General features: G+C 46.0%; 5 protein-coding genes across 8 annotated transcripts; 2 read left to right on the forward strand and 3 right to left on the reverse strand.

Moving 5' to 3' along the window:
• Positions 1–94: 94 nt before the first annotated feature.
• On the reverse strand, positions 95–3,631 carry LOC101768836. Of its 2 annotated transcripts, none has more exons than XM_004953948.4 (7): positions 3,214–3,631; positions 3,035–3,132; positions 2,795–2,936; positions 2,121–2,213; positions 1,904–2,023; positions 1,474–1,736; positions 95–692 (listed from the first exon to the last, which is right to left on the reverse strand). In XM_004953948.4, the coding sequence occupies exons 1-7, from the start codon at positions 3,380–3,382 to the stop codon at positions 582–584; spliced, it is 996 nt and encodes a 331-aa protein (XP_004954005.1). In that variant the 5' UTR covers positions 3,383–3,631; the 3' UTR covers positions 95–581. The 2 variants fall into 2 exon arrangements, with proteins under 2 accessions (XP_004954005.1, XP_004954004.1); XM_004953947.4 differs by having other exon boundaries at positions 2,121–2,216.
• Positions 3,632–4,259: 628 nt separating this feature from the next.
• LOC101769524 (methionine aminopeptidase 1D, chloroplastic/mitochondrial) lies at positions 4,260–8,417 on the reverse strand. Of its 2 annotated transcripts, none has more exons than XM_004953949.3 (10): positions 8,203–8,414; positions 8,021–8,090; positions 7,329–7,557; positions 6,768–6,929; positions 6,654–6,695; positions 6,175–6,246; positions 5,841–5,920; positions 5,188–5,285; positions 4,983–5,030; positions 4,260–4,634 (listed from the first exon to the last, which is right to left on the reverse strand). In XM_004953949.3, exons 1-10 carry the CDS (start codon positions 8,297–8,299, stop codon positions 4,489–4,491), a joined length of 1,044 nt encoding a protein of 347 aa, XP_004954006.1. In that variant the 5' UTR covers positions 8,300–8,414; the 3' UTR covers positions 4,260–4,488. The 2 variants fall into 2 exon arrangements, with proteins under 2 accessions (XP_004954006.1, XP_012698740.1); XM_012843286.3 differs by having other exon boundaries at positions 4,492–4,634; positions 4,983–5,041; positions 8,203–8,417.
• Positions 8,418–8,580: 163 nt separating this feature from the next.
• Positions 8,581–13,022, forward strand: LOC101769932 (phenylalanine--tRNA ligase alpha subunit, cytoplasmic). The gene is made up of 18 exons (XM_004953950.2): positions 8,581–8,837; positions 8,928–9,050; positions 9,144–9,242; positions 9,511–9,567; positions 9,813–9,868; positions 9,960–10,052; positions 10,369–10,459; positions 10,545–10,582; positions 10,671–10,709; positions 11,165–11,241; positions 11,314–11,398; positions 11,471–11,570; positions 11,707–11,803; positions 11,890–11,961; positions 12,054–12,120; positions 12,197–12,322; positions 12,525–12,579; positions 12,691–13,022. The coding sequence occupies exons 1-18, from the start codon at positions 8,667–8,669 to the stop codon at positions 12,739–12,741; spliced, it is 1,497 nt and encodes a 498-aa protein (XP_004954007.1). The 5' UTR covers positions 8,581–8,666; the 3' UTR covers positions 12,742–13,022.
• Positions 13,023–13,561: 539 nt separating this feature from the next.
• On the reverse strand, positions 13,562–16,790 carry LOC101770339 (cytoplasmic tRNA 2-thiolation protein 1). 2 transcript variants are annotated; one of them, XR_002676684.1, is made up of 10 exons: positions 16,548–16,790; positions 16,092–16,206; positions 15,502–15,644; positions 15,244–15,363; positions 15,049–15,161; positions 14,875–14,967; positions 14,654–14,786; positions 14,375–14,441; positions 14,178–14,289; positions 13,562–13,859 (listed from the first exon to the last, which is right to left on the reverse strand). XR_002676684.1 is itself a non-coding variant. In XM_004953951.2 (10 exons), exons 1-10 carry the CDS (start codon positions 16,662–16,664, stop codon positions 13,719–13,721), a joined length of 1,062 nt encoding a protein of 353 aa, XP_004954008.1. In that variant the 5' UTR covers positions 16,665–16,785; the 3' UTR covers positions 13,601–13,718. The 2 variants fall into 2 exon arrangements, 1 of the variants encoding a protein (XP_004954008.1); XM_004953951.2 differs by having other exon boundaries at positions 13,601–13,859; positions 14,746–14,786; positions 16,548–16,785.
• A 6,025-nt stretch (positions 16,791–22,815) lies between these two features.
• LOC101770743 (cyclin-dependent kinase inhibitor 1) lies at positions 22,816–24,489 on the forward strand. Its single transcript, XM_004953952.2, has 4 exons — positions 22,816–23,390; positions 23,496–23,560; positions 23,678–23,869; positions 24,065–24,489. Exons 1-4 carry the CDS (start codon positions 22,965–22,967, stop codon positions 24,138–24,140), a joined length of 759 nt encoding a protein of 252 aa, XP_004954009.1. The 5' UTR covers positions 22,816–22,964; the 3' UTR covers positions 24,141–24,489.
• The last annotated feature ends 1,774 nt before the right edge of the window (positions 24,490–26,263 follow it).

The raw sequence follows: 26,263 nt of genomic DNA on the forward strand, positions 1-26,263 counted from the left end.
CCGTTCAGGGAGAGCCCGAGATCAGAAACGGGCGTCGCCAAAATCATGATCACACAAACATCGATCAGAGTCAGTAAAGTTGGAAGATGACCAATAGATGAATCATTAAATTGAGTTAACCACCACCAACTCCAATTGTACTTCAACATCATCCCTCAAAAACTTTTGCTCCCAACTCCCAAGTCGACTAAGCTACGTTTTACATCGTATATACCGGGTCAGAAAGAAGAAAACAAAGCAGTATATTGGCAAAAAAGAAGAAAAAGAAAAGAAAAGCTGTATGGCTGTGTTGAAGTTGCATTTGCATCAGGAATCTCAGGGGGTGTTTAGCTCCCTTAATCCGTGTCACATCGAATCTTCGAAGGCTAATTAGGAGGACAAAATATGAGTTAATTATAAAACTAATTACACAGATAGATTCATCTCGCGAATTAACCTCCATCTGTGCAATGAGTTTTATAAATAGTCTATATTTAATACTCCTAATTAGTATTTAAACATTCGATGTGACAGGACTAAAATAAAATTTTAGGGGTGGGAACCAAACGGGGCCTCAATGGGGCTGCTGGGAGGCTGTTAGCTCATGCACCGATGACACCAGACATCCATGGCACAACAACAGGAGCAGTGGGATGAGCGTCTCTGTAAGACTCTGAATACTTGTCCTTGAAGTTCAGTTTGGGGTGGTCAGCCTGCAAGGAACAGCATAAACCATCGTGAGTGAGATATATTTGCCAGGGAAACGAAAATGACCTTTTTTTTTCATGTGCTCCCAAATGATAAATTCAATCAGTCAGATGTTTGGACAAATATTTGTCCTTGAAACCGCTGACATGAAAGGAACCTGTGACTTCCTCAAACGAACAATCGATCCTAACCCAGACAAAAACATTTAGGTCCAATATAATAAGAGGAAAATTGATTGTTACCATGAGTAATGATTTTTTTAGAAGGAATAGCTAAAAACTAAAATAAAGCAAGCAGCCAAGCGCAGACAAATGGCTCAGCATAAAGTCAAGAATGTCAACCAATATGCCACTAACTTGTTCCTACATCATCCTAGCTTATTATCCAGACTAGGTCAAAATTGCAATGTGTTGCAAGCATGTGGAAAAATCAGATTACTCTTACAATCAAAGCCGAAAACAAATGTAATGACTACATGTTACATGTCCTACACCATGTTTTTATTTTGCTTGTGCTATTCAAATCACTTGACACTAGTTATAGGAAGAGTACAGTGCTCTTTAACTTGGGAAGGAATAGACAAATATCTCCTTAGTTCCATACAGTTAATACAGTTAACAATTAACTTGTGTGATACACATAGAATGCACAAAACACTGAGGTCCTTAGTTAGGAATAACAAAGAACCAGACAGTGCTAACAGTCATCTAAAGCTAAAAATGGTAAAGGTGAAAAAGATCAAAGCGCTGCAATAGTTGCAAAATACAGATTAAACAGACATGATACCTGTTTCAACCAGCACTCCTGATGTTTATGTTCATATTTGTCTGGCGAGTAGCATCCAAATTCCGATGGGCAATAAACCCATATATTGCACTTCAGTTCCCCTGGCTTTGCATTCTTAGCTTGATCAAGACAAGCTTGACAACAATCAGCAGCAGATTCTTTGTGGTGTGTTAAGCCCCATCTAACAGCAGCACCATCGTAATCAGTATGTAGCTCAGCGTTACATTGTGGGGACAAAGGTGGACCTGCTATTATCTCTTCTTCTGCAACAATAGAGAACAATGGGAATCATAATTCAAATCTTTCTTTGGGCAATTCAAAACTCATTAAGTAAAAAACACAAAGGGTCCAACTTGACACCTTATGTGCTCTAAACATGATAAGTCAATTTGGACTCACTGCAGGACAATGTAAGGAGTAGGGAACTAACCTTCTGGTTCATTTTCAGGTTTGTCATCATGTACAGTATGCGTGACTTCCTCTGGTATCCAAAGGCCAATATCCTCCATAAGCATACGCCAGTTGAACTCCAGGGCTCGTTTTAACATTCCTATAGGGAAAAATCAAATTCAAGTTCTACAGTTGAGAAATCAAAATATGTAGAAGAACCAAAGATACCCAATTATTAGAAAGCAATGCTCACGTACTAGTTTCGTCACTGGATAGGTCCAAATTTGTCTGATTTTGAGTAGATGCACTTTTGATGTCTTTCAACTTCTCAGCACGCCATGATTCAACAACTTCTGTCACATATTAGGTAAAAGATATATAAATACTTGAATCATCTGTACAATACTACAAGACTACGTTTAGGTCACAAATTAATCTAGATCTTGGATGCTGCAAAAGTAAAGAGCAAGCAGGCATTGCACAAAGCCAAAAAAAGGGTCACTTTTAGCACTAATTTTGAAAGTAACATAGAACATAGCAGAAACAAATTCATAGGAAACTGCAGGAATGCTAATGTCAAATGACTCAGACCACTATCTCATTATTTTGCTTGAAGGCTAATCCATAATCTCTTTATGTGCAAAGAACCACTAAACAAAGTAACCGGAGCCACTTATATGAAAGCATTTAGCTCAAGTCACAACAGCAACTAGCACTGATAAGCACTGAGTAATTGTTTTTTTTAAAAAAAATCAGCTATCCACTGAGTGCATCAATGGCGTGCTTTAAAATTGACCCACCCTTTGCTCAACTCAAATGGATGTCAAGTGGGCAACAAAGAGCAGGATAAGATATACATTAAGGCCAAGTACGTGTAGTAAAGACAATGCCCTATCTCTAGTACATAAAATGGTAGCACTAAGCATAATACCTCTTTGCTGTGCAAGGCTGCCATTACCCCCCAACTCCTGCAGCCGTCGTACAATATCATACGAGATCTTCTGCTTCAGCACCAGTGGCAGCTCCTTCCGCCACTTCTCCTCTCGCGCAAAAACCTTCTGCAGCTTCTTAACCTTTGGCATCCAGAATTTCAGTGGATTAGATTGCAGTATTGAGAACTAATAATAAACCAAAAATCTATTAAATACACAAGGTTGTCCACTAACAGTACCGCTTGCACGAGCTCAACAGGCTCCGCCTCGCGGCGAATCCGGATCGACTCCTCCACCCTTTTAATCTGCTCCTCCGTGTACGGCACCACTCCACCGTCTGCGAGTTAAGATCAAAATAACGTTCAATAAGATCAAAGAAAAAAACAAATATGCAAGCATGGCGAGAGATTCCACTCACTGTTGGGAGCGGTCGGGGCGAAGGAGGCGGGGGCGGTGAGGGAGCGGAGCACGAGCAGCGCGGCGACGAGGTTCCCTAGGCAGACGGCCACGGTGACGCGCCGGTAGGAGAACCACCCCGCGGTCGCGCGGCCCCCGAACGACACCGCCCGCGCTATGCCCCTCGCCATGGCGCTGCCTCCGCCGCCGCCGCCATCCCTACCGACGCGACATTGGTCTCCGATTCGCGAGCCCCCCACCTCGATCTCGCCCGAGCGCCGCACCGCAGGAAAGACCAATGACCAATGCGCAGGCTACGCTCGATCGCCGCCGACGCCGTGGTGCTAGAAACTTCTCGAATCCGGCCGGGGCACAGGATTTCGCTGCTCCTTCTCTCGTTGCCGCAAGTGCAAAAGGGGGGAATTCGGGGGCGGCGGTAAAGGAAGTAGGAATATGAAGCAATCCCTTGTGGGGCTTTCGGCTGTCCCATTGCCTGTCACGTGGGGCGCTCGTTGATGCTAGCATTTGGGCCCACTTGTCAGATTATGTTTTTGTTTTTCTACTCGGGCCAGGCGAGTAGCTCGAGCCTCGAGGTAGAATAACAGGAGGTTTTTGTTTGTGTTCAGCAGTGAATGAGAACGGAGGAATGCAGGGAAGACACTACACTGGATTGATTGGTTTGAATGCAATCATTAGCAACCGTGATTCCAAATTGCTGCATTGTTTAATGTTGGAAGCTTCAGTTAACTTGCCTCGGAGGTATTAGAATCCCCCAAGCAGGCCCGTCATTGCTTTACAGTCATCATGGCGTCATGCAGAGCAAAATTCAGGGGGGGGGGGGGGGGGGGGGGGGGGGGGGCCCCGCCGCGCCCCGGCCCCGGCAAAAAAAAAAAAAACAGCAACGACCAACCTGGTCTCTGACATTTCGAGTGATTGAGGAAATAGTTGGTCAGTCGCTCGTGGAAAAGTGAGAACCAAGCAAAGGCCCGTCATGGCCTAACAAATGCGGCGAGATATGCCTTTCGGCAAGCCCAGCCACCAACCAACTCAAATCTAAACTGTCAGACCTACTTGCAACCACTCGACCGCCTGATGACATTTAAGTAAACACTAATTGAACACCACTCAAATTTAGCGTCAAAATAGTACAAAAGTCTATACATGTCATTGTGCCAATTAGGCGAGATTATAACACGAGGCTGCTATTTTGCATGAGTTTAGGTTGGACCAATTAGCCCACAAAAATGCAAGATCTCGCCAGCCAGCCGACTATCAATTGTTCTTTCTCCACCTTCCGTTAACACTGTGTCAATATTTCCGCACCATCCTCGGTAATCAGTATGGTGTGTTCGAATTGTGCTGACAAGCTGCCATCTTCCGTCACTGCTGTCCAGTCATCGGACCACATGACAGGATTTATGCTCCCCAAGGTTAGCATGGGCTCTGATGACAAAAAACGGGTGATGAAGTGAGCTTCATATGCTTTGTCTTGTTGCGGTATGTAATGTAAAAAAACTATGCTTTCTAGCCATTAAAACAACTAGATGGCAGTAGTGTAAAAAACTATGCTCAAGAGTAAAAAAAAACTAGTACTTGTGTGCACAAAGATGGCAGTGAGCAAATGGTGTGATCTTAGATCGTGCCTGAAAGAAATGCAATTACAATGTACCTGATATTTTTTAAACATGTTAGCCCTAGGCATGACAGAATGTGAAATTTTAATCAGGTCGATGGACAAGGGCAACAATTTTAGTTACAGGTGGAACAAGGGCAAGCTGTGGAAACATGTACCTATAGTAAATGTTTGATTCAACATCATACGACCCCATTCATTGTTTCCTGCAAAATCCCTAAGTCATTACTCCACAGCACAGATATCACATCCAAATGCTGATATGGTAGCACAACATAAAAGCAGTGCAACTAGAAGCTCGAGATTGTTGAGACATAAGCCAGCATTTAGTAAAATGATGTTTTCTTAAAGTGGGAAACTCACTGAAATGAAGCACAACAGGCTCAGCATGAAACACTTTTCCTACCCCGTGGCCAACAAAATGCCGGACTATACCAAACTTGAATTTATCTGCATGATCCCTTCAAAGATTAAATGTCGTAAGTATCAGCCTGCTAATGAATCAATGACTAGAAGTCTACAGAAGGAATAAGAGTTCATTTTGATTATCAAATCTGTTACAGAAACAACACTACACTAGCATACAGTCTGCAACAAAGCAGTGTCAATTAATCAGAAATCTGTACACTAAGACAATAATAAAGCTAATGACGATACAACTTATTGATAAACTGTATGTTGTTTTTAACATAATATAATGAAAATACTCCGTGCATCTGTTCAAGAGCATTGATTATTATAAATAAAAAAACATTCCCATGGTCATTTGAATTTCATCTCTAGCCTACACCAAATTGCTTAGGACTAAAAGGCTTTGTTGTTGTTGGTTGCTGTTCACTAGTATAAAAATCAAGTGAAGTCCTGTGATAGATGTACCATAACCAAAAAGTGTCAACTTATAGATTTATTTAGAGCTTAACCAAATAGTTCAAGAATAAGCACTGTATAAAAAAATAACGATGAAAAAGATACAAGCCCATATGCAAATCCAGTGATATAGCTTCTCATTTACATACTGTATAGTTCTACCAATTCGTTTGATCTCCACCCCAGGAGCACAGATTGATATAGCCTTGTCAAGACATTCTTTTGTCACCTGATTGGACAAAAGGTTACATTAAACTCAGAATCAATCATCATAGTAAATAATTTTTTTAGATAAGAGAAACTTTTATCATCAAGAAACTGTGAGAAAATCATCAATTAAGGAAAACAAAAGTACCTTGGTCTAACATTCTATTATCGATTATATCTCTTAAATACACGATATAATTTTTTTTGCAAATAGAATACAGTATTCCGAATTCTATTGTACTTTATTACTTAAGACTGGACACAAGTTGAGATCACCTGAACTAATTTCTTAGCTTCATCATCAACATCGCCACAGAGAAATGTAGCGGATGTATCACCATGGTAGCCCTGGAAGAACATAATAAATATCATAAAGTTGCAATAGAACATCTCAGAAATGGCTGCAGCATAACAACACGTGTTAAAAGATCAAAATTGCAGCAATCCATATCCATAACAGATGGGACTGAACTGATATGGGCATGAACCAAAATAAAAAAAAATCTCTAGCATATGTGTAGATTTTGTGTACCATTCTAATGAAAGGTTGTGCGTGACAGTGCAAGGAATCAAAAAACAAGATATCTCTCAAGAAAATCATTAAAAAGGTTATCCAGGAAAAAAATCTAATTGATGACGTTTAAGTAAGCAAAGTGATTTGTTTCTTTTTTCCTTAGTGATGGAAGCAAAGAAGTTTCAAAGAAACCAAAAGGACAGTCATTTCAGCTGGTATAGATAAGTTTTGAGTGGCTTACATTGAGGTAGACAGTAACATCAATATTGATGATATCGCCATCCTGCCACAAAGAAGGTTAATTGTAACTGTTTCTATGTACTCAAAGGTGCTGCCTCGATTTTGGATGCCTAACCTCAAGTGGACGAGAATCTGGTATCCCATGACAGATGCATTCATTCACTGAAGTGCAGACACTCTTTGGGTATCCGCAATAACCAAGTGGTGAAGGATATGCTCCATTATCGATTATCATTTGGTGCACCGCTTTATCAATCTCATCAGTTGTTATGCCTGGCTGTCAATAAGATAAAATCATTCTCTGATGCTTAAATCTTAGACCAAGCATATGCAGTTCAAGAATAACAACCACTGTCATACATCAGATGGAAAGAAAACTAACGGTCTGGCTTCCTTATGTGCTACCTATTTCTGTATCCTAGTTATAGATCACAGCAAGAAACAGATGGCGCAGCAAGAGTTATTGCCCATGCCAGAGAAAATGAGAGTGATAATTTAGAAGCGAAGGCACCTCTACTTGAGAAAGCTATAGGCATATATCATGTAGATTCAGTTCTATATGTGGCCAATCAGTACACTGTTTTTGAAATTATTGAATGAAATGAGGTTTCTCTAGTGAAAATAATGATTTACTGATTGAAAGAATAATCAAGCTTTTGTAGCAACACAACATTACCTTTACAAGAGTCCCAGCAAACTTCAAAACCTGTGCAGCAAGCTTTCCAGAAGCTCTCATGCACTCAATCCCTTTCTCATCATGTATTTCAGGTCCATTATTTACACCAGGTCTTTGACGAGAATTGACATATGGAGGCTGTTGTATATGATCGGGAACACTTAGGCGTGGAGATACTTTCCCAGGACGTAGGCGTCTAGGGTTGTTTTCCGGTGTATCATCACGACTTCTGCGAAAGTTTTGTTACAGAAATACATTTGAGTGAGGATCCACATGTGCACTTCATACATAAATGACACTTACCAACAGTAATATCTAATTCTAGTCCAACTATGTAAGTCGTAAATCACTCCTAGCCCTTTTTTGCACATGTAAATTGAAAACAACACAACAATATTTGTAGAAAGAAAATCAGTCAGTCACATTGGATTACCAAACGATTACATCTAATGGTTTCTTAATTCTTAATATCATGACTCACATGGTCCCCTGCTCAACCTTCAGTTGCAAAATAACTCTATAAACCAGAATATGTACTGTGAGTGACAACTGACAGGTAAAGCTAGGAGAAAATTATGATTCCATATACCAGCCACCCAGGAGGACACTTCAGAGCAGCTCAGAATCTGTACTAGTAATCCAACAAACCCAGAGCAGGAAATACGACGCGTCTGATGGGAATGAAAGCCCACCTCCTGTTGAAGAAGATATCCACTAAGTTGCATAGCGTTCTCGTCGCCTGATACGCCACCCGCCTGCTGCCTGCAAGAGAGAGAGACATCTGACATCTCAGCGAACTGCTGCCCGGGGCCGACGCGCTTAAACACGGAAACAGCCACGGAGTGGCAGAGCCGGAGATACTGCGGGCAGGTACCTGGGGCAGCGGAGCGAAGGAGGAGCGGCCTGGCGGAGAGCGTGAGGCGGTCGCCGAGGAAGGAGGAGAGGAGGCGCGGCGACGACGGTCTCGCCATGGGGAGACGAGCGGAACCAACGCGAGAGCTCTACTGTGTGTGGCCGGCGGGCGTGCGGCTTCTGTGTGGTTTGGGAAGACGAGGTGCCGAGGCGGGTTGAGCCGTGTGGCGGCTGCCGCGGCGCCGCGCCGGCCTGCCTCCTCTAGGGCGCGCGCTTCTTACTGGCATAGTGAGCCGTGGGCTTAGGCCGTTCCAGGCCTTCCAAATGATTTTTGGGCTGGGTGGAAACTTGGCTGCCAAGTTAGCCCACTGTTAGAATGAACCGGAGGCCGGAACCCCAACTTCGCAAGACGACTCCATTGCTTGCCCTTCTGTCATCTGACTCTCGGAAGCCTCGCCGCCGCCGCCGCTACCACTTCCTTGCGCCATGGCTGAGAAGTCGCCGGCGGCCGACGTGGAGGCTGGCCTCCTTGCCCACCTCAACTCCACGGGCGAGGTCCCCGACTCTCGCGCCTTCGCCTCCTCCCTCGGCGTCTCCCACCTCGAGCTCGAGGGCGTCATCAAGAGCCTCTCAGCTTTCCGCATCGTCGACAGCACCGTAAGCCTCTCCCCGTCTTTCCTCCCCCCCGAACACCAAGATTTATCCCCAACCCCGTGACCTGACAGGCTCTTGCTTGCCTTACCGCAGGATATCATCAAGGAGACTTGGGTGCTCACCGACGAGGCCAAGGGCTACGCCGCCAGGGGATCCCCCGAGGCGCAGCTCGTCGCCGCCATCCCACCGGAGGGCGCCTCCAAGGACGCACTCAAGGTGCGGTTTTTTGCTTATAGGGTTTTGTTGTTCGACATGCCTGGAGGGTTTTGCTTTTGCCGAATGCTTATGTTTAGATTCGTTGTGTAATAGGCGAAATTGGGGGATGCTTTTGATGTGGGCATGAAGGCTGCTGCGAGGAACAAGTGGATAGGGTTCGAGAAGGGGAACAAGGACTTGGTCCTTAGAAAGGTATGGATTTGAACTCATTGTGCAATGTGGGTATGTAGACGGCAGCTTTATATGCAATGTTGTTTGCTATAGTGGCTTTCATGGATTTATTGGTTTTTCTGCTTTAGCATCTTCGTGCCTATACCCAAGCTATAAAAATTATTGTACAGCAAATAAGTAGGTCTGTTCGCTCAAGATGGTTTGTGGGCTTTGTGCTTCTATCTTAGTCCATCAGTTTCTATGTGATTATGTCACATCTAATAGTTCCTCTTCCTTTTCCTGTATTCAGGTTGAGAATGTCGAGGATGAGTTGCAAGAGCAGCTTAAAAGGCTAGAGAATGGCGAGGTTTGTGTACTGGTGGTGGCTCATCAATTTGACCCTATAATTCACATCTTTCATGGAATCAGTCGTTGGACTTGGACTGTGTTTTCACCGCACAAATAGTTGTCCAGCAGCTCTGTTTAATTTGTATACAACATACAAAAATATTCATTAAGTGATACTGTGCCAGAAAAAATATTGTTTGCTATTTTTTCATTACATTTTACTGTCGATTCTTCCCTTTATAAAGGAAAAGCATTTGAATGTAGGTTGTTCCTGATAAAGTGATTGATGATTTGAAGAGAAGAAAGCTTATTACGAAAGAGTAAGTACATGATCCGAAGAGATGAGATTCTTTTTGATATATGTACTATTGTGATCTTACAAATTTGTTCATCTACCTTGATGCTCAACAGGAAATCGATTTGGTACTCACTAAAGAAAGGGCCTGAGTTTGTTGTGAAGAGAAAAACTTTGGCAACTGATGTGACAACAGAACACCTTAGGAGGTAATTTTATGTCATTTCTTTTAAGTTAGTTTCCAAAGTTGAGCAGATTCTCCTGTTTGTTGACTATATGATTAAATTGCTAGCTTGGTATACTCTATATACGAAATTTAGTACTCCAGATTGCTTTTTTAGGTTGCCTGCCTGGTATTATCAGTTTATTATGTTAAATTTAGCATTTTTAACTAATGCTTGTTTCTCAACCAACACATATGTTATCTGCTTCTGAATGAATTTATAAGGATATGGAATATTTGCTACATTATTATCCGTGCAAATTGTGAAGTTATCATTTTGGAATGAATTTTTTGCCCTTTAGTGGTGACTGGAAGGACCTTGAATTCAAAGATTATAATTATGGAGCTCAAGGACAACCTATTGCCAAAGGTTATGTGCAGCCTTTGATGGAGGTATATCTATAGTTTGTGCAGTTTACGATGCCACCTTTTCTGATAAATTGAGTAACTCCAAACTAAAACTTGTGATTTGCTTCAGGTTCGTGAGGCAATTGAGAACATATTCATTATGATGGGGTAAGTAAAAATAATTTATTTGTCATATTTATATTGATCTAGGCGTTTTCAGAAAGTGTATATTCATTGTATTGTATTGGCGGTGCAGATTCACTGAGATGCCAACCAACAATTTCGTTGAAAGCAGGTGTGTTCTCCTACAACAAAAACAACCATATACATATAGGCCTTGTTTGTTTCCGCTTATAAGAAGCTTCAGAGATTTCCCACCAAACGCCTTGCTTATTTTCGCTTATTCTCGCTTATTTGGTAAGCCGCTTCAGAGATTTGAACTATAAGAATCAAAAAGCGAGAAGTGAGAAAATCCTCGCTTAGATTATAATCCAAGCATGACTGAGAGAAGCGGAAACAAACAGGGCCATAGTACACCGTGTGATGGTGATGATGATATGCACTAAAATAATACAAGAAATGCAGCTTTCTACATGCAACATTTTAGCAGTACTAACCTTAGATCTTTCAATAAATTTCCATGAGACAACACAGAATTACCTTTTAAGGGCAATGTAAAGATTTGCAGTTTGCTGTTGTAAGGGTACCTATATTCCTAAACACTGCATCTGAGTGCTCTTTCTTTTCTAGCTTCTGGAATTTCGATGCACTGTTCCAGCCACAACAGCATCCTGCTCGGGATTCACATGATACATTTTTCCTGAAAGGTATGTTTGAGATATTGTACAGCCTCATGATTAAGTTGGATGCTTATCTTAGTTGTCCATCAAATTTTGCAGCCCCTGCAGCTACAAGTCAGCTGCCTGAAGACTATCTTGAGAAAGTAAAGCAAGTTCACCAATCTGGGGGCTATGGCTCCAAAGGGTATATCATCTGATATTAGTGTTGCACCTTACCTCCAAAGTCTGCAGATATATAATGATTGTTTATCTGCAGATATGGTTATGACTGGAAACGGGATGAAGCAGAGAAAAATCTTCTTCGTACTCATACAACTGCTGTTTCCACAAGAATTTTGTACAAGCTTGCTCAAGAGGTAAATTGATAAGTTCTGCTAACTACATTGCAATCACTAGTATTGCATATTTGCCAATCTTGGTGTCATTAGATTTTTGCCATGCCTACTGTGTGGTTGATCACATTTTTTAATATGATTATCATTTACCTTTCAGAAACCTTTTGCTCCAAAGAGATATTACTCCATTGACCGGGTTTTCAGAAATGAAGCGGTTGACCGGACTCATCTTGCTGAATTCCACCAGATAGAAGGTCTGTTCTGTCTTATATGGTTATTTATTTGATTTCCCATAAATGTATCATGTAACCATATTTGACATGCAATGCCTCTTTTTCAGGCCTTATCTGTGATTATGGTTTGACGCTTGGTGATCTGATTGGTGTATTAGAAGATTTCTTCTCAAGCCTAGGTGCTAAATCCCATCTGCTTTATCATAAATCATAATGCATCATGCAAATATCATGCCCTAATTATATTCACATCTTTTGTTCTGGTTCTTAGGCATGTCAAAGCTGCGGTTCAAGCCTGCCTACAATCCATATACTGAACCAAGCATGGAAATTTTCAGGTCACTAAACAACTGCTTTGTTATTAGTATCATGATTCTTGTCGTTTCTGAGTCGTTGTAGCTCTTCTGTTTTCAGTTACCATGATGGTTTAAAGAAATGGGTTGAAGTTGGTAATTCAGGCATGTTTAGGCCCGAGATGTTGCTTCCCATGGGACTGCCAGAAGGTGTTAATGTTATTGCATGGGGTCTTTCGCTTGAAAGGTATATAACATTGCTTGCTCACATTGAGGTTGCATTAGTTTAGGATAGTGTGTTTTCCAAAACAAATACCATAATTACAAAAGCAGCTGATTGATCATGAGAAATGTGTTCTGTTTTTGATAGGCCATGGAGAAATAAGATCGATATATGTTTTTGGAGATCATAAATTATCTAACTAGCTGTGTTGTGTTTCTTCATTCAGGCCAACGATGATTCTATATGGAATTGACAACATTAGGGACCTGTTTGGACCAAAGGTATTGTGCTGTACTGTTTCGTGAAATTTTATCCTTGCTAATATGAACCTATTTATGCCCGCCAAATTTATCCTTGCTAATATGAGCCTATTCATGTCCTGTTCTTTCCAGGTTGATTTCAACCTCATCAAGAGCAACCCACTATGCCGTTTGGGACTATAATGAGTTGGGGAACGCAGCAAGGCCTTTTTTTGCTGCTGTACTTCCTTGAAGCTGAAATCCCAGCACTTGTACTTTTTGACAGAGGAGGTCCAAATCGCAAAATGTAACAAATCCATTTGTAGATTGAAGCGGGAAGATTGTTGTGTTGAAAGTCTGGTAGTTTGTGTACTAACAATTTTGAATGATACGGGATTGGTACCCAAAAGAAAAGGTTGTTTATGTTCAATCTTTCTGAATGTTTTGCTACATGTCATAAGTTGTAAGTCCAATCCTTGTGAACAGAAGCAGCCGTTTCCCTACTTTTTTAAAATCTGCAGAATCGTGGTGGCAAAGGCTTCCTGATCAATTTTTTATTTTTTATACTTCGTTTGCTTCTTGAGCTCGGACATTAAAATAAGGGTAAATGCAATCAAAATTCAAGATTTGATAAATTAGCCGACGTGAAAACTTTAGAAACCCCATTTGCCTGTCAAAATGGAAATAACGTTACGAGGCAGGTGTAACATAATTTCAAATGCATTAGTTTGAAATATTAACATAAGTTCAATACAGACCAAGTTTTTATTTCTCCAAAATTCTATATAAAAAATAAAGATCGGTTCTAGGTTAGCGTATGTTCTACATTCACTTCAATTCAAATTTTATCTTATTTGTTAGAAAAAAATTACAATTCATAGTAGTGCTAGTACAGCTGAACTTTTACCATTTTTGTATCTTACAAGATCAAGTTTGCATCAACGTAGAATAAAACCTCACGAGTCAGGAGCCAGCTTTTGGGATTGAAGCTAGCTAAAGATAGTGTCAAGCAGTCAAGCATGTGTAAGGGAACTACTGTTTTTGTGGTTCACGGCTGCAGTCAGACAATAATGAATAGTCACAACAATCGGATTGATCAAATAATCAGTGACCAGTAAAACAACGATATAAATTACATTACATTTCATTACAGCCTTTTTGAGAAAAATTGCAGTTAAGATCTAGAAGTCGAAGTTCCCGTGCTTCCCTTGTAGCCTCGATGTATTCCTCTCAGCTCCAGGACCCGCTTTAGTCCTTCCAATGCCTAGTTTTGGCAAGCCCCGATTTAATCCATCCAGCAAGACGCATGCTTTGCATAGTTTCTGTCGCAACAGAAGTTCACATGTTGAGTTACTTTAATAGAAAATGTTTAGGTATTACCAAAGATAATTAACCAGGGCTCATGCAGTTTGGATTCTTGGGTTAACAGTTCTTGCATGTCGTGAGGACAAAGCAAAGGATATAGGCACATCTAACATCTTACGAGTAGGTTACAGAGTAAAAAAGGCGCCTTGAACCATTATATGCATGTAATTCACATGATTCAAGAAAAACTAGTCATCATTGTGTCCTAGCAGAAGCATAAGTCTTCAATTATTCACATGCACAATAAGAATTCAAATATCATGTCGTGACAATACCTGACTAGAAATGTAGCCACAGCGTTCACACGTTCCTTGCTCTGGCATCCGTGTAGTTGTGGAGATTCTAAAATTTTCACCAGATTTTATGATGTCCAATATAGATCTAGGCCTGCACCATTGATCATCTACTGAGCCAAGGGTACTGAACTAACAAGCAAACATGCAAAGATTATATGGGAAACATCCTTCGTTACCTCATTCTTTCTAAATCTTTAATAAATTCACGAGCAAAACCACGGTATGCATTTGGTGAATAGATGCCTGAATCAAGATAGAATCAAATAAGCAAATTCTCAATTCTAGCACGGGTCGAAGGAATTAATAGATTTGTGGTACATATTGCATCAATTGTTGAGGAATGAAGTTGAGAAGGCTTGTATAATACAAATGTGTATAGTATTAGTGAAATAAAAACATGGTATAAACTAAGATCCTAGAGTAGATAGTGATGGTTGGAATTTTGATTGAAGTACCATTCTAACATCTTTGGATATCGGAATAAAGTGGTATGTTTCAATTGCAGAGGAAATGACAAGAACAGAGTGTCCAAAGAACCAGGTATTACATTCTGTGGAAAAGTAGTCCAGCTTTTTGAAGTATGCATACGTGTCGAACAGTCAAGGATTCAAAATAAACTCAAATCAAGCCAACATAATAGTAAACAAAAATATGAGATATTTCATACAAAGGATATATGACAATCTCCTTCTCGTAGGTGTATTTGAAAGGCTTGCATCTTGGGATTGGCCCGTCTTCACCAGTAGTTATGAATGTACATCTACTTAACCTATAAAAGAGAAACACAACATCAACCAAAAGTATAAAAAGGAAACTTAGCAAAATAGCTTATCCTGCAACCGACACATACCTTGCAATATCACCACGCAGAATGTTTAGCAAGACTGTTTCTGCAATGTCATCTGCATTATGGCCAGTTACAATCTTATCAGCTTTCAGGAGAGCAGCACCTCTGTCTAGTGCCTAGAATGAAATAGATTATCAGTGAGATTGGGTCTAGTTAAAAAAACAAATACACCGTGCAAGTTTTGCAGGTAAGAACTACCTGACGTCGAAAAACTCCACAGAAAGTACAATTGTTTTTCAGACCAATTGCTTTCACAATATCATCCATTGTCCAGCCATAGAGATCTTTATAGGAAACTATCTTCAGCGGTAGGCCATACTACAATAAAAAATGGTGAACTTAATGAATTAGGGCTCAAAATGTCGGCAGAAAAGAGAAGAGGAAGAAGGAGGGAATTTTGACAGTTAAGGTTCAAGAAGAACTGAACAAATGTCTGCTACAGTGGGTAGGGGGAACCTGTATTTCATTCCTTTTAACAGTTTCTAGCGAGTCATCTCTATATCCTGTGATTCCTTCATCGACTGATAGAAGGAACAGATCAAGACCATAGTTGTGACGACGGTTTAACTCCGATATCACATATGCAAGCACAGTTGAATCTGCATAACAGCAAATAAAAGACGTGTTGGAAATTGCAGGAATTTAACTAGGAAAGAAGCGTGTGGTATGTAAGTATGTGACTATAAATGCATAACAAACACGTCTTTGTACTAGACAGAGGCTTAATGGCTTGATACTAACCCTGATGAATGGTTTATCATATTCATGGTAGAGCAACATCTGATCTACTGTTATCAAAATTAGAGAAAATAGAGCAATGGCACGCAGGCATAAAGCTCCCAAGAAGACAGTAACTCCTTCCACATTAGCCATATATTCACTTTACAAAATAATTATAGCACCACTCCATAAGCAATTCTTATGAAGCGTATCTATATATTTAATCATTTTAAATGCATAAAAACTGAAACTAAGGTGTACCGAGTACCATAACAAGTAACTGCTACTTCGTTAATCACTGATGACACATACAAGCCTGCACATACCTTTTCCCCCAGAAGCTCCGATTGCCACACGTTCACCAGCTTTAAACAGAGTGTTGTCAACAATAGTTTGATGAATTTCGTCCTCAAAGACGATGTAGAAGCATTCCCTACAGATCTAAAACAAGATATATCTAAGTACTCTTATGGCAGATGAATAAGTTCACAATATTTACTAGAAGCATCCACGAAACAAGAGTTCGGCTATAGGACTCTACATAGCAGAGGTTCAAGGAAACTTAAGTCTATACAGGAACTGCACAAGCTTTGACTGTCTTGTGTTGCACATCATAAGATCAAGCAACGACCCCTGAGCTCCCCCCACCCCAAAGTTCGCAAAAATAGCAATCCTTGTGATCCTACTAAATTTACCACATCTACAGAGTTGGATCCAGCGCTGGAACTTCTCAAAACATTGAAAAAATTGCACCGACGGCGTGGCGATGGGACGGGGCTCACCTGCTCTAGGGTTTTGGGTCGCTTCAGCGCGGCCTTCCGCTCGCCGCACCGCACGCAGAGGCGGCTCCCCGCCCTCGACGGCGGTAGCCTCGCGCCGTCAGCGGAGGAGCTGCCCATGTTAGGAGAATTTCTGACGGGTTCGAGGAAACGGCCGGCAGCGAAGTGGCGGCGCCGGCGGGAGGGAGGGTGCGGCAGTTTGGGGGAAAGGCGCGAATAGTGAAGTGGGCTCCAGGTTTTGGGCTTTTGACCCCAAGAGGCCGATTTATTTGTGTTAGCTATGTTTTCTTGTTCTCGTGGGCCTTTATAAGCTGTGGATTCCGACCCAATCTCTCAGTCGCTCTTGAAAAGCCTTCTCTCGATTCTCTCTATGAACCTCCTTTTGTCTTGCGAGATACTTTTCATTATCGGCATAAGAGTGATACTGATACCGTTACAATTTGCACATAGGAAGGTGCTATAGCAAAAGTTTGGCAGTGCCACTACAGTTTGCGTGTGGTCGGTTCTGATTATCGGACTGACAGAGACGCGCTAGCTAATCTGGTACGCGACGCAGAAAGACATCAGATCGTGAAAGCCCTAGTCTGAAGATCAGTGGCGGAGGCCCATCAGCCATCACGAGCCCCAGGACCCTCGTGGTTCCGTAACTGCTAACAATGGGAAGAATTGCGCCAGGAGCAGCTAAGAGATCGTAGAGGTAGCCTCTCACACACGATGGGATAGCGACACATTATTGTTTCTTGCCTTGGAAATTTCAGACTCAACAAAGATGCAACGTTGTTACCGGGTACCTGAAGTAGGAAGCCCGGCTAGCTGAAAATTCGCCGACTGACAAAATGAAGACGCTGGCCTTTTCTTACCGTGCTACAGATGACATGTACGACTCGATTGTTCAGAGCCTGACCGTTTACTGAACGTAAGGCGACCGATGCATTAGGTCTTTTCTCTCTCACGATAAAATTTTCTGTTGCTATGCCAATTCAGTAAGAAGGAACTTTTCTTATCGTTTTCCTTTTTGTCACTCCGTCCTTTTCTTTGTTGCACGAAGAGTTATGCCGTTACAATTTGCACATGGCAGCAAGGTGCTAGCCAAGCCGATGATTAGCATAACAGCTTTTACGCTAATCGTGAAAAGGAGGTTGCTTTTACCCCCCTCATCTTTATTTTGGACACACGTAGCTTTTTCCTACCACCGGGGGCCAAAAAGGAGGGAATATTTTCGTTTGCCCATCCACCCCTATCATGCACGAAATCATGGCGTATGACGCTTTTGCGCGATCCATCTCGTCTCTCCCCCAACTAATCAAGCTCTCTTTGAGCACCTTTCCCTTGCTTTTGCCCGTCTCTCTCATCATCATCATCATCATCATCATCATCATCATCATCATCATCATCATCATCATCATCACAGAGCTGTAGCTACTGGTCTTACCAGTCATCTCACCGTCCATCCATGCATTTCAGCGCACCTAACTGAAAAAACCCTTCGGAAAATTGCCAAGCTTTTTAGCCTACGGCGTGTCGAAAATTAAAGGAGGAAGCGCTGTGTGATCTCAAAGGTGGTGGATTCGCACGGCCCGGTCCGGTTTCGACGGCTCGTGCGTGAGGCCATTTACGCATGGAACCCAACGCGCCCCCCGTCCACCACCCTCCCGCCGGCCAAGCCCCGTGCGCATGAGGGCCATGAATGCCCGGCGGAATGGCAAGCTTCCATTCTTCCCGGCCTCCGCCTCCGTGTGAGGAGAGGTCACGCCCCGCTCCGCTGGCATAAATGGTGGCCGTAAACGAGATCACGAGGGGGCCCGCCCCGTGCGGCGCGACGGCAACGGGATCACGCCTTCCGTTCCGTCCCACGCGCAAATTCATGGCGGTGGCGTCGGACGGTGGGAGGGAGCACCGTCCGTGCCCCATCGCCACTGGTCCCGGTAACTAACGACAACTAACCGCATTACCATGGACCTGGGCTGTCGCCTCCCCTGCACACGGCAGCAGTTCATCCCTGTTTCGCCCCCATCGACGGATGGATCGACTCTCTGCAGATGATCCGGACCATGGACCCTGTTGAGATGCCAGTAATTTGGATCGTTCCCTAGCTAGTATAATTTGGAACGGAATCTTGAGAGGGGATGGGACGATGGGACATGGGAGTAAACTGACTGCTGAGACCACCAGCCAGAGGTCCATCCATGGGTCGATCTCGACCGGCAGCAGGAGCAGAAAGCAACGCAACAGCGGCGCGGCAAGTACCCCTTGGAAAGGATGCCGTTGATTCCCACGGCCGCGGTCGCGCTGGGCCGCCGCGGCACGCGCCGCTGCTGCTAGCTACTGGATTCGATCAGCTGTGCATGCGGGTGTCCCTCGCCTTCCATCACTGACACCGACCGCCGTCTCCGCGTCTGGTCCACTCCTCTCGCTGCCGACGTCTCCACCAAGCAAACGAGAGCGACCCCATACCCTTTTTCCATTTTCTGAACCGGCACGAGCAGTTCCTGTGAACCACCCGTTTCGAGATAAGATTGCCTGATTTGAGAGGCCATTACATTGAAGCAAATCTACATGCTCAACTTGCCTGCAACCCACATTGACCTGCATGAGTCCAAGAAGATTGCAGCGAAGCAAAGCATGGACAGCGAAGCAGATGATTCTACTGCTACTTCCTACTAGCGGTTTAGCTAGCCGAGGCATCAAGAGCAATCGCATCGGATTCCTCCGGAAAACGGCAAGCAGCGTTTGTCAATCGGAGGATGCGGGTACGACGAGCGGTCCGGGGCACGGGGAGGATACAGGATAGGAAAAGAACAAACCGCCCGAATAACTGCCAGGACCCCGTCGTCCATGCCATGCAATCCGCTTTCACCAGCCCATGCCGATTCACTGTGGCGCCGCTGCTCCGCCACTGTCACTGTCCCTGTCCTTCCCTGACTGATCCGTTGCGTTGGGTTGCACCCGACCCCCGTCCCATGGATGGATGCTGGGGCGACTGCTCAGGCACAGAACGCCAGGGACCATCTAGCGCAGGGAAAGGGATGCCAAGGGCCAAAAGAGAAGGTTCTTACTGCCAGACTGCTCAGGCCGGGTTTTCATTGATGTTTGCTCGCCTCTGTAGTCTGTAACATCTGTTCAGCTCTGATCCTGGTACCCCCCTACTACTGTTTTCTGCCACCGGTGTAATTTTTGTCAGCTATAGGAATTACTGGCTTACTGACTGCCAAAAGAACAATCTCTCTAATTAGAGCAGCTATTCAACTTGCAGATTTTTTTGTTTGTTTTAATCCTTCTAATTGACACTGCATTGTTTGGGCTGCACTGCTACAGGCATGGTCAATGTGTCTTTAGCAGTAGTGCCTCTGAGATTCCTGGATGCAGGATCCGGTATATGCTTTGCAGGTCTGGTATATTTCTTGGACGCAGCTAGTGTGCTCCTGTCATTTGGAAATGGATAAGTAGGACCTGCCTGACTCTGATAGTCTGATGTTACTTGGCTTCAGTTGTCAGTTTTGTTACTGTTTAATACTCTGATTACTTCCAGCAGGGCAGCAGGAAAGTAAATTTACTCATGGCTTGGTCTTACTTTTGTCCAAAATATTACCGTGGATTAAATCGGCTGTACTATTCTGGAGCCTCCCTATTACCGGATAACTCCATCAACTACTGCTCTGTTTTTTCTCTCTGACGGGAGGAGCTCATCAATCAGATGATAGCGTTACTTGATAATTTAACTGCGATTCGGATCGAACCATTTGTCGCGATTAGTGAGCCACATGATACACGAGAAGACGGCACAAAACTTCGATTGGTCAGATCGAAGCCATGCATGTGACTAGCAGATCTTCTTTTAATTTGCTCCTTGTTTTCTTCACACATGCAGTGGTTGAAAGTTTAGTCCGCAGACTGCCCAATCTGAAATCTGTCTTTTTACCTTTTGTCCATTGTTTTCATTCAAACGGATCCCAATCCGTATGCGTCGGCTATTAGTGTATCCTATGGCGAGGTGTCCGTTTGTGACGTGGTAAGGGGCATCGGATCCATTTGGACTATGAGACGAAATACCATCTTATAAAAACACAACGGAGGGAGAGAATCCAAGGCTTGCACTACACCAGAGGTTGGAGCATAGCATACAACATTCTTTTCTTGTCTTCATTCCTTGGAGGGCGTACAAGCAAGGGCAGATAAGAGTCAGGTACTGTCGCTGTCCACCACTGGTATATATGCCCGTCAACTCCCCTCAAGCGTCAGTCCTAAAAAAGAAAACAACTTGCCTTGCATGTATACGCATGGGTGGTCAACGAATGACCTTTTCTTAGATGCTATTTTTCTGCACTCTGGAAAAAAATGATTTTTGTAAAAAAAAAAGAGGGTTGGACAAAGATACTGCAAGCAATACACCGTACAGACGTAACAATAACATGGGAATAGAGGTGGAAATAGAATTGTCAATAGCTGGGGTGCCCATTTGGACCACAAACGCCCGGCCAAAAACAATACGGACGGTGCATTGCACCGCGAAAACCGTGGAAAACGGCATGATCAGCTTACTGTGCCTGCCGTCGATCTCGCCAAGATCAGCAAAAACGCAAGAGTACAACACAACGCATCCAACCTGAAGGAGCCATGCACGCATCGACCCCCGCAGACCTCCAAGCCCAGCGCGGCCGGGGCCGGGCATGATGACACACGTGCACGCCCGCAGCCCGTCGGAATGTGCTCAGCCGACTCGTCTCGGCGTGGCGCGGGGGCCCCGTCCAATGGGCGCGAGACAAGCAGTAACCACCTCTGCGCGCGGCGCTCCCGTCCGCGCGGGTTGATCCGGGACGGTACGGGACCCTGCCCTGCCAATACTGTTAAAACTGCGATCGATCCGGCTGCTGCTTTTTTTTTAACAACAAGATGCACACAAGTAACGCATTCCACATTCATACCACACACACGCGTGCGTGTCCATATACACACTTATGGAAGAGATTGGGAGGACTAAACATCTGCAGCACCGGAACGTGCAGTACCACTTTATGCGCACGCGTGTATACTTTAGCGAACTCAGGGCTAATCTGAACGTAATTGAAGAAAAACTCCGATGAAGCACCTAGGTCCGATCTAGAACCCGACGGGCTAGGCGCTGCTGGGTCTGGGACTTCGAGGAGGAAGGAGAGCACGGCCCGGTAAAAGCGACACGGGCAGACGGCCGCGTCCTGCGTGGATCTGTACGGGGTGGCCGACTGGCCGGTGGGCATCAGCGCCCGAATCCGGCCAACTTGCCTCGCCGCCCTGCTAACTTGCCATTTACAGTCTGGTGCGTGCCTGCATGGGCATGTTCCGTTGCTCACTGCCCATCTGATAGCACTCTGCTTCGAATTCAAAACCTCTAGTTTGACACCGGGATACCGTTCCAGTTCCCAATTCGCATGGCGTACAGGCGTAGTACGGCAGACGATTGCAGCAGAGCAGGTGCAGGTGCAGGGGCAGCCTCCTGCACTGTTCGCTGGACCGGGCCCGTCCTGCTGCTGTGTGCCAAACAGCACGCTTTTTCAGAGAGAACCTTTCGAGAGTTACTCCACTGCTGTACTGCTCCGTCTGCCGCAGACCAGAACCGCAGAGCACCTAGCCCAAGTTTCTTTCGTGCTTCAGGTAAAGGCTGCATCGCACCAGAGCCTGTTACGTTCATGTCTTCTTGACTTCTTTTCCTTTTTTTCCCTCTCTCCCGTTATTCGTACCCCGTAACGTTTTTATCGACGGGAACAAAGCCTGTAACGCGAGTTTCGCAACGTCTCTCTCCGTATAAAAACTGAATGTATTGTACGGTGCGGCCGGTTAAACGCGGCACCGTTCAGCTCCTCCTCGCCGTTAGGATTTCGAATTTGAAACCCCACACCGAACCCCACCCCCAACGGCACGGCACGCCAACCGTCGGATCCGCCACGTCACACGTGTCGGCCGCAGGCACGAGGGGGCCTATCTGGTAAATATACGCGTGCCAGGCGCCGAAGCTTCCTTCCGTTACGTTGTGTTTCCGTTCGGGGGCCTGCGCCGCGCCGTTCCCACCGGCTGCACCCCGTCGCCGCCGCGCCTCCCCGCGGGCGCGTGGTCCGCGTACCGGCCGCGGCAGGTGGGGCCGGCCGCACGCGACCGGCACCGCGCGGCGCATCCCGTCCGCCGCCCAACGGCCAGATCCGGCTAACGGCGCCGTCAGGGGGGAGGCGATCCTGGCCGTCGGATACGGATCCCATTTCCCATCACCGCGGCCGCGGCATCTTATATTTGTACGCGCACGCGACCGCCCGACGGGGGGTCGAGAGAATCCAAAGCGCAAGCGGCAGCCGCAGGCAGCGCCGCGCAGGCGTGAGAGGGAGGAAAAAAAGAGGAGGAAGCGGCCAAGGGGGGGAAGCGAGGGAAGGCCAGGGCGGCGGCGTGCGTGGTCAGATGGGGAAGTACATGAGGAAGTGCAGGGGGGCCGCGGGCGAGGAGGTCGCCGGCGTCGAGGTCACGCAGGTCGTCGGCGTCCGGACGAGGTCGCGGACCGCCGCCGCGCCGGCGGTGGCCGGCGGGGTCGCGAAGGTCGCCCCGAGGAGGAAGAAGGCGGTGACGCCACCGAACGTGGCGGCGGGGGAGCCTGGCGCTGATGGGGACGGCGGAAGCTGCTACATCAAGCTGCGGAGCCGGACGTTGTTCATGGCGCCGCCTCAACAGCAGCCTTCGGCGCCGAGGGCTCCGGTGCCGGCGGAGGCTGTTGCTGCCGGCCAGGGTGCGGCGCTCGTGGCCGGGCTCTCCCGTTGCTCCAGCACGGCGTCGTCGGTGGACGTCGGGTGCCAGGACAGGAGCCTTGCCTGCCGCTCCGACACTGCGGAGGTGAGAGATGGGAAACCCTAGAATTCAAATTCGGAAATGGTTCGAGATCTCCAGCGCCTCCCGTTGCTGAATTTCGTGGTTTGCTTTGGTTTGGGTGCTCTACAGGCTGGCGGGGATCACATCCTGGAGATCTCGACAAGCAACTCGGGGAACGACCCGGGCCGCGAGAGGTGGGAGAATTCTCCTTGTTTTCTCCCAAATCCTGTTGAATTATGCTTCTGTCCTGTTGAATTATGCCTTCCGGCGTGCTCCTGACGTCGTTCCGCTCGTTGTTTCTGAAAATTCAGGAGGGAGACGACGCCATCGAGCCGGGCGCAAGGCGAGGTCAGCGATCTGGAGTCGGATCTGGCGGACCAGAAGAACGCCCGGTCGTCGCCGGCGACAACGTCGGCTCCCCAGCTGATCACGCCACCGGCAGACGAGATCAGGGAGTTCTTCGCGGCGGCCGAGAAGGCGCAGGCCGAACGCTTCGCTGCCAAGTAAGTTCGTAGTCGTCGTCAAGCTACCCGCGTCCAGAAAATTACCGCGTGCTACTAGTAGCATGCAGCGTAAAGTTACTGGCTTTTACCGCACGCAAAATTTCTCCTCGTCTTCGTGGCGTGTGCCGTGACTTGCCTCGGCCGGCGGCGTGCTATGATCTGACGTGCGCGACTGCGCTCTCCCCCCTTGGGCAGGTACAACTTCGACGTCGTCCGCGGCGTGCCCCTCGACGGCGGCCGGTTCGAGTGGACCCCGGTGGTCAGCATCTGAAGCGAGCGTGCAGCTAGTACAAAGGGATCGGAAGCTAGAAAGAGAGAAGAAAAGGATGCCCCAAAAAAATAACGGAAAAAAGGAGAAACCAAAGAAGAAGAAGAAGAAGCATCATAGCCTAACCACCATTCAACTGTTTTTCGTTCATGCCTTGCTTTTCCCTGGAGTAACATGTAGAATCGCAGTAGTATTAATTTACTGTTTATTCAGAGAGGTTATCTTGACCCCTATAGATCATCATCCGCTTACTGTAATTGCTCTCCTGTATTTCGGATGGAATTTAATTTACTGTACAGCAGCTAGCTGCCTTCTTGCAAATCTGATTATTATCTGAGTTAACCACCCCCCATGTGGATATTGTCCTCCTCCCTCTCCCTTTGCGTTGCTGGTCCTGAATCCTGATCATCCTTCCGCATCACGCTATGTTCCATCCATCTGGATCGTAGTACTTCGTTTCGTATCAACCTCACCGTACCGGCCTAAGGTGAAAAATGAAAATTTACCATCCGTTTCTATGGATCCAGAAGTCAACCCGCAAATTCGTAACAAATCTGCAAAGTTAATTTTTTTTTTACCTCGCTATATAGGCTTGTGGTGACGTACAGCGCACACGAGCGATCTCGGCGAGATTAATTTTATCCCCATCACCTGCATCTGACACGAAGCAGTAGTACACGCAGCATAATCGATCCGTCCATGCATCTACCACTGTATCCCAGGACAGGCCAACTGCAGTGGAGGCTTCTATGGCGTGCCGTGGAAAGAAGGTTACGGCGAGGTGGGCCCCGCGCGCGGCCCTGGCTCTCGCCGAGGCGGATCGCGCGCTCTAGCTAGTGGAAGCAAGTCACCTCTGCCTGCCATCATCAGGCATCAGCGCAGTTAAAAAGGCGGGGTTACGCAGTAAATCGCGATTGGAGTAAGCCGCGAACCATGATTAGCGTGGTGACCGCCGCAATTAAACAAGTGTTCAGCACACATGTTACTGGGAGATGAGGTGAGATGAGATGGCTTTGGATCATGTGAGCACGTGGTGGGCAGGGTGGCAAGTGGGGATGGGGGGAGAGCAAGGAATGTTACTGCCATCGGGATCTGGGCTGCTCAGTAGGTTGGTGAAAACTAGGAAGGCCAGGCCAGGGAAGCAGCAGACGGTGATTCTGATTCGGCGCCACTGCACTGCCGGCCGCTTGGTGGCTTTGCACTGGAAGGGAGTGGGGCTTTTCTAATGCTGGACCACTGTTTACCTTGATGCCCCTGCCCATGGGCTGGCTGGCTCAACGTTTTCTGGCCAGGCAAATTTGCCCTGGGACATCGTAGAGACTTATATTTGCCAGTGAACATCGTTGAATCTTGGTCCTTTGTGCTTATTTGCGGTGGACACCGAAGTGAATAAAATATTTATTTTTTCTTCGGTGGGAGGAAAGAGGCTGGAAAGTCGATTTTACCCTATTAGAGTGGGCCCCGCAGGTCAGGTTTCCCTCATCTTCTATCTCGTCCGCTGCTCTTTTGTTCTTCGGCCCGGGGTGATGTCGTCTATAGCTGCGACAACAGCAGCGGCGTCGGCGCGCGTCCACGAAGACTCCAAGCTGTGAGCCCGCGGCGCCGTTGCCGGGGAACACCGGGGGCGAGGCTGAGCCAGAGCCAGTCCCAGCGCCGCCATTGTCGTTGCCCCCGCTGGTGCTCCCTACCTTTGGACTCTGGTGGATGCCGGCGAACTGGAGCGGCCCATTGATAGCAGCTTCGGCGCTTCATCGACAGCGTGTGCGTGTTAGCGTGTGGTAGTGCTAGTCAATGTGCATCGCAGAGCAGCTGCATCTTCCGAGCCGGGAACAGCCGAGGAGCCGCTAAATCTGTGCCCGCACAGCGCTGCGCTGCGCGCGGTGAGTGTACGCATGCGCATGACGCTGGCTTTCAGTGCTGCGGAAGCGCGCGATATGCCGATATGGCAAGCGGCATCAAGCCATTTACACAATAAGTCACGCAGCCCCGCTGGCCACGTCGTGAGGTGCAGAAGCTAATAGAGGGCAGCAGAACGCAAGATGCAGAAACTAACATATGCTAACTGACTTGCGGGACCCTTTTTAGCAAGGGTATAACTGACTTTACTCCCTCTTTCTCTCTCGTCC

Source organism: Setaria italica, chromosome I, assembly GCF_000263155.2.
Source record: "Setaria italica strain Yugu1 chromosome I, Setaria_italica_v2.0, whole genome shotgun sequence".
Lineage (NCBI taxonomy): Eukaryota > Viridiplantae > Streptophyta > Magnoliopsida > Poales > Poaceae > Setaria > Setaria italica.